Source organism: Anguilla rostrata, chromosome 9 (assembly GCF_018555375.3).
Source record: "Anguilla rostrata isolate EN2019 chromosome 9, ASM1855537v3, whole genome shotgun sequence".
NCBI classification, from domain to species: domain Eukaryota; kingdom Metazoa; phylum Chordata; class Actinopteri; order Anguilliformes; family Anguillidae; genus Anguilla; species Anguilla rostrata.
The window spans coordinates 1-16,480 of record NC_057941.1 but is presented as its reverse complement, the minus strand read 5'-3'; the positions used below and the strand labels follow the sequence as shown (position 1 = coordinate 16,480).

Sequence of the window (16,480 nt, the reverse complement as noted above, 5' to 3'; positions counted from 1 at the left end):
ACTCTCCATAAAATATCCTATGACTGGCTGTGAACGCAGCAAAGTATTAAAAACGCTTCAGCAAAGAATTCAGATTTCAGTTTCCTGGACCTTTAAATTGCTTACCTGAGCTCCATTTCTGATACTGAGCTTGTTCTTTATTTAGATTATTTTCCCAACCACATAAAGAAACCCACTCTGACTGTATTATTAACATTAAATTAAATTAAATTGAAGGACAGAGCCACAAGATCCCAAAGGAACCGGCTAAAGGTGGGACTGAGTAAGGGACTGTGAGTAAAGGCCGAACTGGGGTTCAACTGGGGCTTATGCTAATAAAATACCTCCAGTTCAACTGGTGCTGATGCTAATAGAACACCTCCAGTTCACTTACACAGGCACTATGTTCAAACAAACTCAATTTATGGCTTCAGCAAAGAACTTTGTGTGGATATTTTATGAATGTAGTTTTTGGGATCTTTTTGATTCATTCACAGGTGTTTATAAAAGATGAGCCCAACATTTTAGTTGAAAGAAACAAAGGCTTGCATGTTGTTATCCAAATGGACAAAATCTGATGTACTTTGGCTATTTGAAAACTGCCACTTCATTCCTGGATGGTTTTCAGTTTAATAACCGGGTGACTGGGTGACTATCCTTCTACCTTCTTTCTTTTTTCATGTCTGTAAATAAATCAGTTTCAGATAAGCCTAGTTTTATATATATATATATTATATAAAACTTTGGGAACACTCCCTCGATTTCATTGTGTATTTGATTTCAACAATTAGCTTTTCCTGCAAGTGCGTGATTGTGTGTGTTGTGCTCATGGTCCATATGGTATAAATGAGGACTAACACATCATTTCTCATGGAAGTAAAGACGGGGGGTGTGGGAGCTTAACCATATGTCTATTGTCCAGCTGGCGGCGCAGAGAAAGTCTTAGCCGAGTGCGCAAACACTGCAGGAATACGGGCCCTTCTCCACGCTCCTGTCGTCTGTGGTACAGTTGAACTTTCCGTTTGCAGGGGGCGGAGGAATCTCTTAACATTCTCCTATTCACAGCTGGCGAATACAAACCCTTTTGAGATGAAAACATGTCTCTAAATGAAGTCAGCGTGTTCCGGCCATTCAAACTGATTGCAATACTTTGTGTGTTTCTCGCGTTGTGCCTGGACGTAGTGGCCGTACTGAGTCCAGCTTGGGTAACAGCGGAGCGCTACGCATTGTCGCTGTGGGAGTCTTGCAGGGAAGTCGACGGTGTCTGGATGTGCGTCTCGACTCTGAGCTCTGGTAAGCTCTTACGCTTTTGAAGTTATTTTCATTCGTCAAAACAGTCTTCCTGGTGTAAGCCATTTAACATCATGTATTTTATCAAGTAACGGTTGTCAGATAGTTGACATTAGTTGCACTCTTTTGATCACATACATCGCAGAACAGTGACGCGTGTCTGATTTGAAGAATACAATACATTCAAACTTGTAAACACAGCTTTATGCTGTCAGGTTATAGGAAGTAAGACACGCAGTATTGCGGTCCACTGAGTCTAGAAGTGTATCACTCCCATTGAACAACGAGATCAAAATTCGGCTACTTCAGAGGGAGCTCAATAGTCTGCAATTGCGTGCGTGTTTTTCGTGTCTTCAGTAAGGTTTCCTTACGGACTTAATACTCCACAGTTTTTCGTGCAAACACAATTTAGCGATTATTAAATTGATTTGCCATGGTACAGGAGCAGTATGGAACACATGCGCATTCCGTGGCGTTTTATCGCGCCTGCCGTTCGAAGTGCTGTTCAATACACATCTTTTGCGTGTATTGGCTGTTAGTATTAGGGCCCTCACGCAGCACCCAGAATGTTAATTAGTCTGTTGCTGTCTTGATTTTGTGAGATCTGGGTACCACTGTGCTTCCATGCATGCGATTATTTTTTAGATTACTTTATCACTCATTTATGAAACGATGGAACTTGCCTTCTAGATGCACAGCAGGATATATCAGGACTTAACACAGCAGTGCACACCACAAATATACCATTATGCAATGCTAATAAATAGAAACTACAGATGATAAAATGACAGTAGTGAAGTAGACATTTGACATGTGGTAGTACCTATTATCACTAGTGTCCAGTACCTAATGTCAGTAGTGCAGAGTACCTGATATTACCCATTAGCACAATACAGGGTCTGTGTCGTGGCAGAGTAAACCTGAATGGATCCCTGTTAGAGGACCAAATGGCATTTATGCCTAACCTTTCGCATCCTATTGAGCATGGAATTACATCAATGTCAATGCTGCATGTTTCGTTTACATTGCATGCCTTCAGAGTTTTTAATCTGAGTAAATTGTGTGAAAACGTGTTGTATTTATTTAAATCATTTCACTGGAGATAAATGGAAGGGACAGTGAACCTGTCTCTGCATGTAAATTACTTGAATGCAAAAGAGATAGATGTTCATGTTAGAAATCTGGACCCAAGGTCTTGTGGTTTTATTCTGCATAAGATTGTTTCTGCTGCATCTGAACTCATGTCCTTGTTGTTGCAGTATATATTTATTTTACAATCTGTAAAGGGATGCAGACGAGTCTTTATTCATTGTATTCAGATTTTCAGCTTTTGAAACTGTATCAGACCTGTTCTGACAGGAACAATTAAAGATGGTCTCCTGCACCACCCAGTTTTAGTTTCTCTCTTATACTGGGTATTGCTAATATGCAGGTGGCCTTTAAATATGGCTTAATATTGTTGCTTTTTGCTGTGTTGCAGTTAGTTCATTTTTTGAAAGCACAGCATTTCTGTAGGGAAGTAGTTATTTCATTACTTCCCCTGTATCCTCCAAGATGGAGGATTTATTTGGATACGTTTTAATCACCTTGTTGGATCTAAGATCCTTTCACAAAATGTAATAGGCCTTCAATGATTTATTGCTTCTGTGGAATTATTCATTCCTATTTCCCAGTTTAAACACTAAAATTGCAATTTATGATTAAATATTACGTTTATTTGGCACTTTTATCCAATGCAATGTACAATTAGTGCATACCGAAGGTCATTGGACAACTATAAAACACAGATCTGATAAGGTACAATACTCATTATGTAACATGATTTACTGTGTTCATGGCTATGAATAAAGTTCACACAGTAAGCATAGGCTAGATCAGAAAGTAATTTAAGTTAAACTAGGTGTGACAATGAGCTGCAACATCAAGATAATGATACAAAGCATAATATGGAGGTACATGTGTAACATGAAATTGCCACAGGAATAAGGTAGATGGGTACAGGTGGCAAGTGATCCTAGATTGGGAGTGCCCTGCAGGGTGGTGATGGTTAGTTAATCCAGGTACAGTCCGAAGAGATGCGTCTTCAGACTACGGCGGAAGATGGGCAGTGACTGAATGGTTCGTAGAGGAACAGAAAGTTCGTTCCAGCACTGGGGCGCTAGGGTGGAGAAGCCAGATGGCAGGGAGTGTGAGTCGCCTTGCTGAGTGGTGTAGCAGGGCAGAGTGGTGGAGCAGGAGGGTAGCAGAGCGGAGTGGTGGAGCAGAGCAGAGCAGGAGTGTAGCAGAGCAGAGTGGTGGAGCTGGAGTGTAGCAGAGCAGAGTGGTGGAGCTGGAGTGTAGCAGAGCAGAGTGGTGGAGCTGGAGTGTAGCAGAGCAGAGTGGTGGAGCTGGAGTGTAGCAGAGCAGAGTGGTGGAGCTGGAGTGTAGCAGAGCGGAGCAGGAGTGTAGCAGAGCAGAGTGGTGGAGCAGGAGTGTAGCAGAGCGGAGCAGGAGTGTAGCAGAGCAGAGTGGTGGAGCAGGAGGGTAGCAGAGCAGAGCAGGAGTGTAGCAGAGCAGAGTGGTGGAGCTGGAGTGTAGCAGAGCAGAGTGGTGGAGCTGGAGTGTAGCAGAGCAGAGTGGTGGAGCAGGGAGTGGTGGAGCAGAGTGGTGGAGCTGGAGTGTAGCAGAGCAGAGTGGTGGAGCAGAGCAGAGTGGCGGAGCTGGAGTGTGGCAGAGCGGAGTGGCGGAGCAGGAGTGTGGCAGAGCGGAGTGGTGGAGCAGGAGTGTGGCAGAGCGGAGTGGTGGAGCAGGAGTGTGGCAGAGCGGAGTGGTGGAGCAGAGCAGAGTGGTGGAGCAGAGCAGAGTGGTGGAGCAGAGCGGAGTGGTGGAGCAGAGCGGAGTGGTGGAGCAGAGCGGAGTGGTGGAGCAGAGCGGAGTGGTGGAGCAGAGCGGAGTGGTGGAGCAGAGCGGAGTGGTCGAGCTGGCGTGTAGGATTGAATCGTGTCCTGTAAGTAGGCGGGGGTTGTTCTGTTGGCTGTAGTGTAGGTGAGGGTCAGGATTTTGAACCTGATCCTGGTAGCGACCGATAGCTAGTGGAGTGGCCTCAGCAGAAGGGTGATGAGAACTAAGGAAGGTTGGAGACAAATTGGGCAGCAGCATTGTCAACTGAGATTACATGGCTGTATGCTTGATTTTATGTACCTGTTAGTAATGGGTGTGGCTGAAATGGCCAAAACCACTAATTAGAAGGGGTGTGAAGCAGAGTGTGGAGAGAGAGCAGAAGCAGCTGAAGCAGAGTGTGGAGAGAGAGCAGCAGGAGCAGAGTGTGGAGAGAGAGCAGAAGCAGCTGAAGCAGAGTGTGGAGAGAGAGCAGCAGGAGCAGAGTGTGGAGAGAGAGCAGCAGCAGCTGGAGCAGAGTGTGGAGAGAGAGCAGCAGCAGCTGGAGCAGAGTGTGGAGAGAGAGGAGCAGCAGCTGGAGCAGAGTGTGGGGAGAGAGGAGCAGCAGCTGGAGCAGAGTGTGGGGAGAGAGGAGCAGCAGCTGGAGCAGAGTGTGGGGAGAGGAGCAGCAGCTGGAGCAGAGTGTGGGGAGAGAGGAGCAGCAGCTGAGCAAGTGTGGAGAGAGACATGACAGAGTGTGGGGAGAGGAGCAGCAGCTGGAGCAGAGTGTGGGAAGGAGCAGCATGGAGCAGAGTGGGAGAGGAGCAGCAGCTGGAGCAGAGTGTGGGGATAGAGGAGCAGCAGCTGGAGCAGAGTGTGGGGAGAGAGGAGCAGCAGCTGGAGCAGAGTGTGGGGAGAGAGAGCAGCAGCTGGAGCAGAGTGTGGGGAGAGAGCAGCAGCTGACTTGACTCATGATGGAATGGTTGTTCTTGAATGCATAGTTGCACTGTGGTCTGGCACCCCAAAGTTATAATGTGTAAATATTTAAAGGTCTAAAGGCTTGTTTCCACTTGGAATTATAACTATAACAAAGGCTAATCAATTCTAAAATGCATCCTAATTGAAATGTATGGATGTGTCTGAATTAAAATGGTAACTAAAAATAAGCTAGTATAATAATGCCCATCATCTGGATAACCCTCAGAGTGATCTGTGGAGTTATATTATTGTGCCTTAATGGCCTACTGTTCCCTCCTACTTTCCAGACTGGCAGATTGCAACCCTGGTGCTGCTGCTTGCTGGTGCGGCACTGACTCTGCTGGCCTTCCTCATCGCCCTGATCTCACAGTGCAAGGGCACACACAGGAAGCACTATCGCACAGTGGCCATCTTCCTCTTCACAGCAGGCAAGAGCTAACCCATACAAATACCCTTTCCAAAATGCTCACATGGGGCTCACAGTTCCCCTTTTTCACACCAAAACATTCTGCTACTAATCGTAACGCACACCAAACTCCTACCTTCATCCATCCTGAACACTAACACTCATCAAACCCCTCCCCATCCATCCTGAACTCGTAAGATGACCCTCACCCTCAGCCTCTGGATACATCGTGCTCTTTGCGGTTGTATTAAACCAACACAACACTGCTTACCCTGACTCAATACAAACACTGCAATCCTGATCTAACTGCTGCCTGTCCTGCAGACCACTGAATCTTTTCCACTGGAAGGGAGATAGTATCTCTGTCTCTCTCTAGTTAGATACTGCAGATGTTGGTTATATCACAAACTTTGCTGAGAATCTCCATTGAAACAAGTATATCTATGACAGCAAGTTTGATGTACTGCAGTGTAATGTTTTGGAGTTGGTTTCTACCATGATGTAATGGCAGGAATTTAAGAAGAGCTCCAACTTAAGTAGGAGTTGTTTTCTTTTCAATAATGGCTGCTATGGGTGGGGGGTTGCTGTACTGCAGTTGGATGTTTTTCTGTAGAAACACAAAACCCCAACCCACAATATCCCACTGAAGGCAGGAGAATGGGACTGGAAGCACTTTTATAGGAGCAATCTGCAGTCGATCACAGAAACAGAGCTGTGTGCCCAGAAGAGGCGGCCACAGAAACCACACTTTCCTAATGAGGAGAGGAATGAGACTCCCTCATGGACAATATTCCTCCGTAACTCTGCTCTCTGAGCTGTCCTCATTGCTGTTATGCAAGTTCTACATCCAAAGCATTGTTAAAAATCATTGTTACACTTTTACCAAAATGAACACATGAGACATTTTGGTGTGAGGGTATAGCAATTAAAGATGAGCGTTTTTTTCACATTTATCCACAGAAACCATGCTGCGTATTGTTGACTGGCTAAAGTAAATGATTACCTATGGAAAAATATGTCTTCTTACATACATTCAGAAATGTAATTCCGTATGTATTTTGAGAAGCCAATGTATTTACTTTAAATTTTGCCCTTATATACAGGATGTGTCATTTATTTAAAGGGCACCACACCATCAGCAAAAATAACCATGTGCATTCAATTTAGAGAGATGTCCATACGTCCAACATCTGAGAGATACAGTAGCACATATCAATCTCTGCCTCTTCGGAACTGATTGCATTCTTAGCAGTGTTTGATTAGCTGCTGTACACAGTCTTAGTGAGGTAGAGACCCCAGAAAGGGAGAGCACCTCCACAGCCAGTCCAGTCTCCTGCAGCCTCGGTGCTCCAGGGTCCTCCTGGGAGAGCTGGACATCAGTCCTTCATAGGGGGTGGTCCCTCATAGGGGGGTGGTTCCTCATAGGGGGGTGGTCCTTCATAGGGGATGGTTCCTCATAGGGGGGTGGTTCCTCATCAAAAACAGCTCAGCTGCAGTGCATTGAGGTTTTTCTGGGAAATGGGAACAGTGTGTATTTCCTGGTGTGTATCCCAGTGCTCACCCTGTTTCTCTCTCTCTCCTGTTCAGTGGTGGCCCAGGCCTGCGCTCTATTCCTCTACCCCATCAAGTTCATGGACAGCACAGTCCTGCAGACCTACCATGAATTCAACTGGGGCTACGGCCTGGGCTGGGGGGCCACCATTTTCATGCTGGGAGGGGGCATCCTCCTCTGCCTTCGGACAGACATGTATGAAGATGCCATGTACTGACCATACACACAAGCACGCACGCACACACACACACAAGCTGTGGTTATTAATAGGCTGGGTAGGTGGTCCTATTCTTAGCTATAGCTGTTGGCTGCCCTGCAGGAGCACTGAAGATTGAGGAGCAGTTGGAAGGAGAGAGACTGTCCTGCTAACGCCCCAAAAGCCCATTTCAGGGTTGACCCAAACCCAAACCCCAACCCCACCTGAGGGTTGACCCAAACCCCAACCCCAACCCCACCTGAGGGTTGACCCAAACCCTCCCCACCTGAGGCTGGGCACCACGTCTGAGGGCAGAGGTGTCAGTCACATTACCTCCTTCTCTCATGGGTCTGATATTAAGCTTTCCCACTCAGCCTTTTCCCTCTGGGTCTCTAAAGTAACATCCTCTTAATGTTGTATAGTTTTTATGAATGTATTTAATGAAATATTCATATATTAATATTTTGTTAACAGCATAGCATAACTGCTCTCATCGAACTCTGACTTGGTGTTCAAAGCACCCTTTTATTTGTCTGTTTATGAACATGTTACATGTTTGCAGAGAGAGGGATTCTGCTCTTTGTATAATTGAAACTTTTTGCTCCTAATGACTTACCGTACTTAGGAAATTAAAAATAAAAGGTGTCAATGATTTATACATGGAGTTAATGACTTAATACTCAGAGCTAGATGAGTGATGTGATTTTATTACTTCCATAAATCATAATTTTTGATTTTATATCAATGTCAACTGAGTTTCTCAGTACACTAGTCATTTTTTTCTCCATTACACCATTGTCACTCAAGTCAGAAAATACACAGTACCTGGGAGATAAAATATTACAGCACTCAGTTTATCTATTAATGTGAAATTATGAAATGTGTAAAACACAGTACAAACATGTGAAAACATGAGTGAGATCTCTAACCTGGCAGGGGACTTATTTCCCACAATCCCCAGCTTTGTTTGCAGTGATTAAGAAGGAAGCCATTTTATACTAGCAGCTCTGCCCCAGCCTGGCACTGCAGGGAAAGCTGCTGCTGAAACTAAAGGCCCCTGCACCCCTGGAATAGGAATGCTAATTTAAAATACCTCCTGAGAAGTATGGCAGGAATGTCCTTCTCTGAGGAGAGTAGGCGTGTTCGCTAATTATAGCTGCACCACACATGAGCGAAGTGGCATTGCAAAAAATAAGCACTGACTTCACTGCTGGTCACTGGAATGAGTTTATGGCAAACCCAGGAGATTATGAACCCAAAAAACACCACACAACTGCAGCCGTTTTAGATTTAAGATCTAGTTAATAACATGGACTGCACAGATGTCTGGGTAGACAGATCAGAGTTCAGGACAGATAGAGATGTTTGAGTTTGGGGTAGGACGGGGTTAGTGTTAGTCTGTCTTCTCAAATGTAATGTTCCTAGCTGTTTATAAATTAAATTCTATGGTTTCTCAATCTAGCAAAGTCACTCACCCTCAACCCAACCTCTGGGCTGGACTTCAGCTGGAAGAAAGACTTCGAGACCACACTATATACACAGCACAAAATTCATTGTATCTGTGATAGCTAGTTTTCTGTCTAATGGCCAATGGCCTTAATCAATACTTTATTTCAAAAGATGAAATGAACTTCCAAGTTCCCAGAGACTTAAATGTCTTACTAGATAACCGTAAGACATAACACACCATGCCCTTTCCATAATGACAGAAATCTGGCAGAAGACACACAGCTCTGAGAAATCACAATGAGCTTAACAGTGGCAGCTGCTGCATAATATAGGCTAAACAAAAGACACAAGGATAACTAAATTAAATAGGGGTATATATCCTTTTATTTACATCCAAATGTTAGTTCAGCCATAAAGTGTTGATTTTCTTGGTGTTTGGTTTTGATATATTGAAACCTTAACATCGCAAGCTTTAACTTATAAAAAACAGAACCGCAGTTCAAGTTTTGCTTTACTGCTAAAATTGAGTTGAGTTAAAGCTTGGGCCAAAATTCCAACTTCATTTCAGAAAGACAAAGAACCTAAGCCTTGACCAGTGGAAAGAACAAATGAAGCGTTTTTCCGGTTTCCAGTTCCAGTTTTACAGTTACAGGGGCTCATTTCACACGCTGCTCAAGGCTCACCCCTGACCCCAGCAACTGCAGGGGAGGGGCAAGGCACTCTGCCCTATAGCACGACACCCTGCTGTGACCTAACCAATCAAAGGTGACTGTTGAGCACAAACACCCCACTGGTATATTCCTTCTATATCACATGTCCATGAAAAGCAGAGAGAACATTTTATGGATATTCAGATTAGATTTTTCAGCTTCAGATTTTGATCAGATCTTTTTCATCAATTCTCCATCTGATATGGTATTTTACCAACTTTACCAACAGAAACTTCATTGTAATATTTAACAAATTCCTTGCATTTATATGGTGGTTTTCCCCACCGCCCAAAGTATTAATTTATGTATTTAGGTAATAATACTGTAACGGTAATGGTATAATGATATTTTCAAATGATAATAGCTCTTGATGTTTTCAAAGATTTTATTCTACCGCCTTGCTAAATGAATTCCTCCACTGAAATCTGTGAAGGTATCTTTCAGAGACATGAAAATTGACTTTCCTCCTCCATCTAGTGGACATATGGAAAAGAGACCCACTGTAGAACACTGATTGTGCAACAGTTTATTGCCCAACCCTGGGAATTGAAAAGTGGCAGGATCATTTGAATAGCATCTGTTTTTGGAACACCACGTTTTGCAGGGTGTCAGAATTACCTGCTGAATGTCTGAAAAAAAATGTAGATCTGATTGTGGCAGGCTTTCATATAATTACACCTGGACAGTTTCCTATCTGTCATGCATATTTCTGATCCCCTTCTTTCCCCCCTGCAGGTACTGTTGTCAGTGGTTCAAATATTCCTCCCTATTCCAGAATTCTGTGATTGCATTAAAAACACCAATGAACAGGAAACAAAACATACAGACCCTTCTAATAGAAGCAAGATAAGTGATAAGGTAAAAGACCTGGGCAACTTACAAAACACTTCTATCAGCTACTTGGTCCTGTTGTACTGTTCATGCTGTTCTGTGCATCCAGCTCATATTTTGTTATGGAACACAGCAACCATTAAAATTCAAAAGGGTAATCAAAAAGCCATGAATTCACCTATGTATTCAGAGAGATCAGCAACCCATCATATCTGTACTCTGAGACAGTGCAACCTGATCTGGTGTGCAGTCTTCCCTGCCACCAGGGGGCAGCAACAGGATCAGCCCTGCTCTTTGATTCTTTGCAGTGACAGATTCCAGTTACTGACAGCTGAGGGCAGAAGCCAGGAGGCCAGGATTTCTCTCATAACATGCCTGCAGAAGTAAAGATTGAGCTTCTGAGCACAAATAATGACGTCATAAACCTACAGCCTTGAAGGACTGTGCTGCAAAGTTTGAAGAGGAAGCTCCCTAAAAATCCAGAAACTGGTTCACCGTATGGAAAGTGGGAATCTATTGTCCATGCTATACATTATAGTCCGTTATTTTGAGAATGAGGAATAATTTCATACATCAAAATGTCTACGATGATTTGTGAATGACTTTCTTTCTAACCCTGATGCTATAAACTACTTCTGCAACAGTTACAACAAGAAGTCTCTTTCGTATCACAAATTGGAGACTTGGCACCTGTGCAATGTTGTGCATTCCCAGTATCCATTGCATGAGGCTGATTAGGAAGTGCTACAATCGGCCTCCAGTCTCGCTCATTGAAAATAGCGGCGTCCCATCGTCTATTCAGAGCTGACGCACTGAAGTGAAGCACCATGTTCCAGCAGAAGAATCCTGCATTATAAACAGTGACATGTTGCAAACTGCCACAAACAGCTATGTAATCATACTTTCAAATGCTTCCACATCAACTATTTTCTCCTTCAACAATCCATTTTATGATTATGTAATAATATTTGAATGATGCAATCATATTCTATGGCAAAGGCAAAATCGTTTTGTTTAAGAATAGTTTTGTTCAATGTGATATAGCTTGTGAGAGTTTGGGAGCTATTCTCTCTTCCCCATGTCCACGAAAGAGAAGTAATAAACAAAGGAAGTACATCACCATGGCAATATGGCCCGACGGCCTGCACAGCTCAGGGTCGTCCTTCCTCTGAGGGGTCAGATCGGCACCTGATCTGAACATGGAGCAGCTCCCAGGCTCTTCTCATAGCCTCCTCCCACATGAAGTCAAATATTACCCTGAGAGGGGGAGGCAATCCTGTGCAGCCTTGACCCTGCAGACAACTCATTATGCTGAACGGAGGAAAAAGGAGACCTGCAACACTACCTCCAGAACTACATGTGTACGGTTATCAGTGAAGTGAAATGTTTTCCTCAGTCATTGAGTTTGGTTGCAGTGAGCAAAAACATGATTCTTAGCTTGTGTGCAATCAGAACAATTGAGTATAACAAATAGTTTAAACAAATTTAATATACAGATAAAATCTCAACAAGGTGAAGTGATCACAAAACATGCAGAATGTTGGGCTTAGGGTTAGGTCGGGTTTAGGGTTACGTGATGCCCACAGTATAGTAGTCTGGGCCAGTAAATGGACTGCATTTATATAGCACTTTTATCCAAAGCGCTTTACAATTGATGCCTCATTCACCCATTCACACACACACACAACGGTGAAAGGCTGTCGCGCAAGGTATCAATCAGCTCGTTGGGAGCAATTAGGGGTTAGGTGTCTTGCTCAGGGACACTTCGACACGCCCAGGGTGTGGGATCGAACCGGCAACCCTCCGACTGCCAGACAAACCCTTATACCTCCTGAGCTATGTTGCCCTGAGTGGAGTGCAGTGGCATAGCCAGAGGAGCCAGTGCTCAGTAATTACTTTGCTGTGACTGAGAATACACAACAGGGAAGGACAGTAGGACAGGACAGGCATATGCTGAACAGTGTTCCTTTGGTTATACATTAGCTACTCCTAATGACACATGGTGTCACCCCGAGCCAGCCACCATCAATAGTAAGAGATCTCATTTAACCAGTTGTTTCTTGTGATTTGCACGGTGAAAAAAATAATCTGAATTACAGGAAACCCAAGTCTCTTCAGATATTTCACACAGGTGTGACTTGATAACCCACAAACATTATTTAAAGTTCCAGTTCCATAGACATCAGTTCAGATTCAATCTCAGTGTTTCAGGGAAGAAAATGTAATTGTTTGAACTGTAAGCATAAGATTTAATACACTCAAAATTAAACCAAATCACACTGGATAATGGTCTGTCCTCAAATGAAATATGCTAACAATAACTTAACACAGAAATGTAATATGAAATCACAGTAAAAACACTTTTGCTCGTTAAATAATAATGTGTGTTGATCAAGTGTTCATGATGGAAGAAAGGTGTTAGCAGCTTTCAACATGTCCATGGTGTGAGCAGTCATCCATTATTGTTAAATAGTGAAGATTTATTTATGTATTCATTCAGGTTAACCTGGAATGTTAGAAACAAGCAAGCAAAATTAATGCAATATCAGACATGCATCCACTTTACACAGCAATAGCAATTGAGAAAAACACCAGCAGTCATAATACTTAACATACATATTAAATTGTATAATATTGACCACAAACACACATGTACATACATGCGCACACATATACATACACACACATGCATGCACATGAACAAACACACACACGCACGCAAAAACAAGCACAAATACACACGTACAAACAAACACACGCACAGCAGGGCTGAGCATGTCCAGTTCCCACCCTAATTTGGAATGGAAAACAGTCTGTAGGTCTTGTATTGCCAGTCTGCTACTTTTGAGACCACAAACTACAGCTAAACTTGCCTGCAGTTGGAGGAATACCTTTCATATACAGCTTTAACATGCAGTCAATGGGCACCCAATCCACCAGCGGGGGTTGTTAGGATCCCTAATAGACTGAACCCTCCCTAACCCTGACCGCAATGCAGCTCTATGGAGACCCCAGCCACAGTTGGCACTAGCACAGTCCGGATCGGATCCGAGACTGTAGGGCTCATCCAGGTGCCACAGGGTGTCTTCTGCAATTAGTGGTAAATTAAAATCGTCAGCTGAATCATGATGATATAATCTCTCATTCCTCTTAAATTCTGATTTTATTTTTGAATAGAACCCAGAAATAAGTTGAGCTAGTTATATCGATATTTTGTAGAAGTCATTCCTGTACCTTCCTGTAAAATTCATTGTTTAGCGCAAGGAGAAAGCTTTAAAAAAACAAGAGAAACCTACTTAAATATAACAAACAAAATTGTGTAGAAATTCAACTAAACTTCTATAGTATTCTATCAACAAAAGTGCTGTGGATGAATTGGTCCTCTTCCCCGAAGCTCAGACGAGACTGGCCTTGTCCCCGTGGCTTTATCTTTTATCTTTTTATCTTGTACAGGCTGTGAACCACACACCTGAGCCTCTGACCTTGGGCCTGAAAGAGGGAGTGCACATATAAACATGCAAACATTGCCTGTGCTAAAAAAATGAAGGCACTGCATTGAGTAAATGCCCGAGTTGTACTTTCGTGTTGAATAACTTGAGTAAACATTTTTCTTCATTTTGTAAATTGACCTTTCAGAAACAGCACTACTGTTCTATAATCACATCTCTCACTCCCACTATCTATCCTGAGTACAACCTCACTATGCTGCAAGATTCAGCTCAGGGATCTCACCATTTTTTTTTCCATTTTCTCATAAAACACTTAAACATGTGATGAGAAACTAAATGTATATGGCTGCCTGAAACTAGCCTTCCTACCTACATTACAATTATGTGGACCTTTTAGGTGAAGTAGTTCCTTCTAATCCTAACTCATTACAGTGTCATATAGCTATATAGTATAGTTACATATAGCATGTGAAACAAAACACATTTTCAAAGTACAAAAATGGAGAAAGCTACCACCTTTTAGGTTTTTAGAAATTCTTGGGACTACCAAGTAGCCTGCATCTTAAGAATAGTGACCTTGTGGGCTTATAAGGTAGGAGCAGGTTGGTTATGTACACTGGTGCACATCCATCAGCCAGAGCTTTAAAGGTCAGGAGCAAAACCTTGAAATCTATCCTATTCTTAGCCAGGTAGCCAGTGATCATTAGTAACCTTGTTAAGTACGGTTTCTGTGCTGTGGCGGGGTCTAAACCCTGATTGGAATATTTCAAGGATATCGTTAGAGCTAAAGTATGCACTAAGTTGCTTAGCAACAGTTCTCCCATAATTTCAAAAATGGAAGGATTTGGTTTCTTCAATAATGGCTTAATTGACACTTTTAGTGACTCAAGTACATATCCTGTTAGTAGGGATGTGTTAATGACTTTTAGCAAGTGCTGGCCTAGTACAGGAAAGAGTTCTTGAACCCAGTTTGAAGGAATCGGATCGAGCAGACAGGTAGTTGGCATCCATGCCAATGGGCGTAAAACAGTTTAGCGCTGCTGTCTGTACATCTTCCTGTTGTAACCAAGCACTGGCCTGCTTATTCATACTAGCAGGAGTAATGTATGATTGAGGAGACAGTTTGGAGATCTGGTCTCTAATAGGCTAAATTTTCTGATCGAAAAGTTCATAAAATCATTGCTGCTATACATTTTTCCACAGTACTAAATAAAAATTTTGGGTTACGTTTGTTTTGTTCAATTCGTTTTGAGAAAACAGGCAGACGTAGCAGATGCAAGAGATGGCTTGTCCTGAAGAAGGCTATTTTTCCATGCAAGACGAAATACTCCTAGTTTGACCGCCATTTTTGCTACAATTTTTTTGTAGACTGCTTCAGGGCCCGGGTGGTGTCATTGTACCAAGGAGTGTGATTTCTACTACTACTTAGACTACTACTTTTAAGAGGGGCAACTACATCAAGTGTTTCTGAGAGTAAGAGTTAACTGGTTAGTCAATTGGTGCAGTGCTACTTCAGCCTTTTCCTCACTGTAGAGAAATAAATTACTCAGGAACCGTATTTATAAACTTAGGAATGACCTCAGGGTTTTATGATCGGCTGTAGTAATGTCTAGGCTCTGATACAGGGGGATTGTATGTCTTAATATTAAACGTAATGAGGAAATGATCAGATGTTCAGGTGTTTCATCCTTAAGGTAAGTATAATTCTTTAAACTGTTCATCTTTCTTCTACGTGACCCGCTGGTCTTTTCCCAAAATGCAACAATTTAGGGGGGTGAAGAAATCTGAGAGCCCAAACTGTTCTTGGTTAGTCCAATTCACATGTGTAGTGCATGATGGTCTGGTGTGTGGGTGGTGCTAGTCACCAGTAGAAAATTGGGCACCATTTAAGGTCTGTGGCCCCAGACCACCACACCCTGCGTGCTGTCCAAGTGGACCCAGGGGGGCTGGATACTCACCATGCTAGACCCAAGTGGTTTTTGTTAACACCGCTAGGTAGCCCGACCACCCGAGTCAAGCCTGAGAAGGGTCTACATCTTGGGGCCTGCTCCAGTCTCCCCCAGATCAGATACGAGCGATACGTACCAGTCTGGGTTAACCTAGAGATGGGGGCGATTAGGGAATTAAAACAAAACAATCAGTGGGTAAAGTGACAACGGTATGAACTGGGGAATTACAATTGGGGCCCCGCCAGGAATAGGCTGTGGCTGCATAGCTACTAGGACAGGGATCGAGAGCCCATGCAGTCATGGGGGGGGGGACAACAATACCCACCTATCAAGAGCCAGCCCATGTAAAGTGGGGTCTCAGCTAATTGACAGGACCTCATTGCTCTTACTAGCTGGAAGCGGGCCAGAGCATATTACTTCCCGACATATCTTTTTAGCCACTGCACACAATGATTGTTGAGGTGGACACGATGTGGAAATTATTCTTTTGTGCTGAATTAAATGGCTGGGGTAAAAATGTAGTCTCCATGGGGCACCCGGTAAGAATGCATGAAAAATTCTGTTTCTTCAATAAAGCTGAATACAACCTGCTTCCTTTGTCCTCAGAGATGGTATGTGTGTGTGGTTCTATAAACATACAAAACAATGGCATAACATCAATCACAAATGTACTATAATAATAATGCTCCATTACCAGAATTACTATTAACATACATAAAGGGAATTACATGCATGTCATTCATACATTTAATTAACAGTGAACTCCAATATTACACACAAGCAATATGAAGCTCTGAAACTAACCAGTACAATGGATCACAATTATCAGCGAGTA

At 43.1% G+C, this 16,480-nt stretch overlaps 1 protein-coding gene and 1 long non-coding RNA gene across 3 annotated transcripts; one reads left to right on the top strand and one right to left on the bottom strand.

The window, feature by feature from the left end:
- The first annotated feature begins 914 nt into the window (after nucleotides 1–914).
- On the top strand, nucleotides 915–7,913 carry LOC135262575 (transmembrane protein 47-like). 2 transcript variants are annotated; one of them, XR_010332242.1, is made up of 4 exons: nucleotides 915–1,272; nucleotides 5,391–5,531; nucleotides 7,097–7,487; nucleotides 7,522–7,913. XR_010332242.1 is itself a non-coding variant. In XM_064349584.1 (3 exons), exons 1-3 carry the CDS (start codon nucleotides 1,077–1,079, stop codon nucleotides 7,276–7,278), a joined length of 519 nt encoding a protein of 172 aa, XP_064205654.1. In that variant the 5' UTR covers nucleotides 915–1,076; the 3' UTR covers nucleotides 7,279–7,913. The 2 variants fall into 2 exon arrangements, 1 of the variants encoding a protein (XP_064205654.1); XM_064349584.1 differs by having other exon boundaries at nucleotides 7,097–7,913.
- Nucleotides 7,914–9,927: 2,014 nt separating this feature from the next.
- Nucleotides 9,928–16,363, bottom strand: LOC135262577 (uncharacterized). The gene is made up of 2 exons (XR_010332243.1): nucleotides 11,368–16,363; nucleotides 9,928–11,093 (listed from the first exon to the last, which is right to left on the bottom strand). It is a non-coding gene; the product is annotated as an uncharacterized LOC135262577 (long non-coding RNA).
- Between the last annotated feature and the right edge of the window lie 117 nt (nucleotides 16,364–16,480).

What these genes read in the sequence shown, in the direction of transcription:
- LOC135262575 (XM_064349584.1), top strand. Translation starts at nt 1,077, where the DNA reads ATGTCTCTAAATGAAGTCAGCGTGTTCCGGCCATTCAAACTGATTGCA. An exon ending in CGTCTCGACTCTGAGCTCTG is followed by an intron (nt 1,273 to 5,390) that starts GTAAGCTCTTAC and finishes CCTACTTTCCAG; the next exon opens with ACTGGCAGATTGCAACCCTG. An exon ending in CATCTTCCTCTTCACAGCAG is followed by an intron (nt 5,532 to 7,096) that starts GCAAGAGCTAAC and finishes TCTCCTGTTCAG; the next exon opens with TGGTGGCCCAGGCCTGCGCT.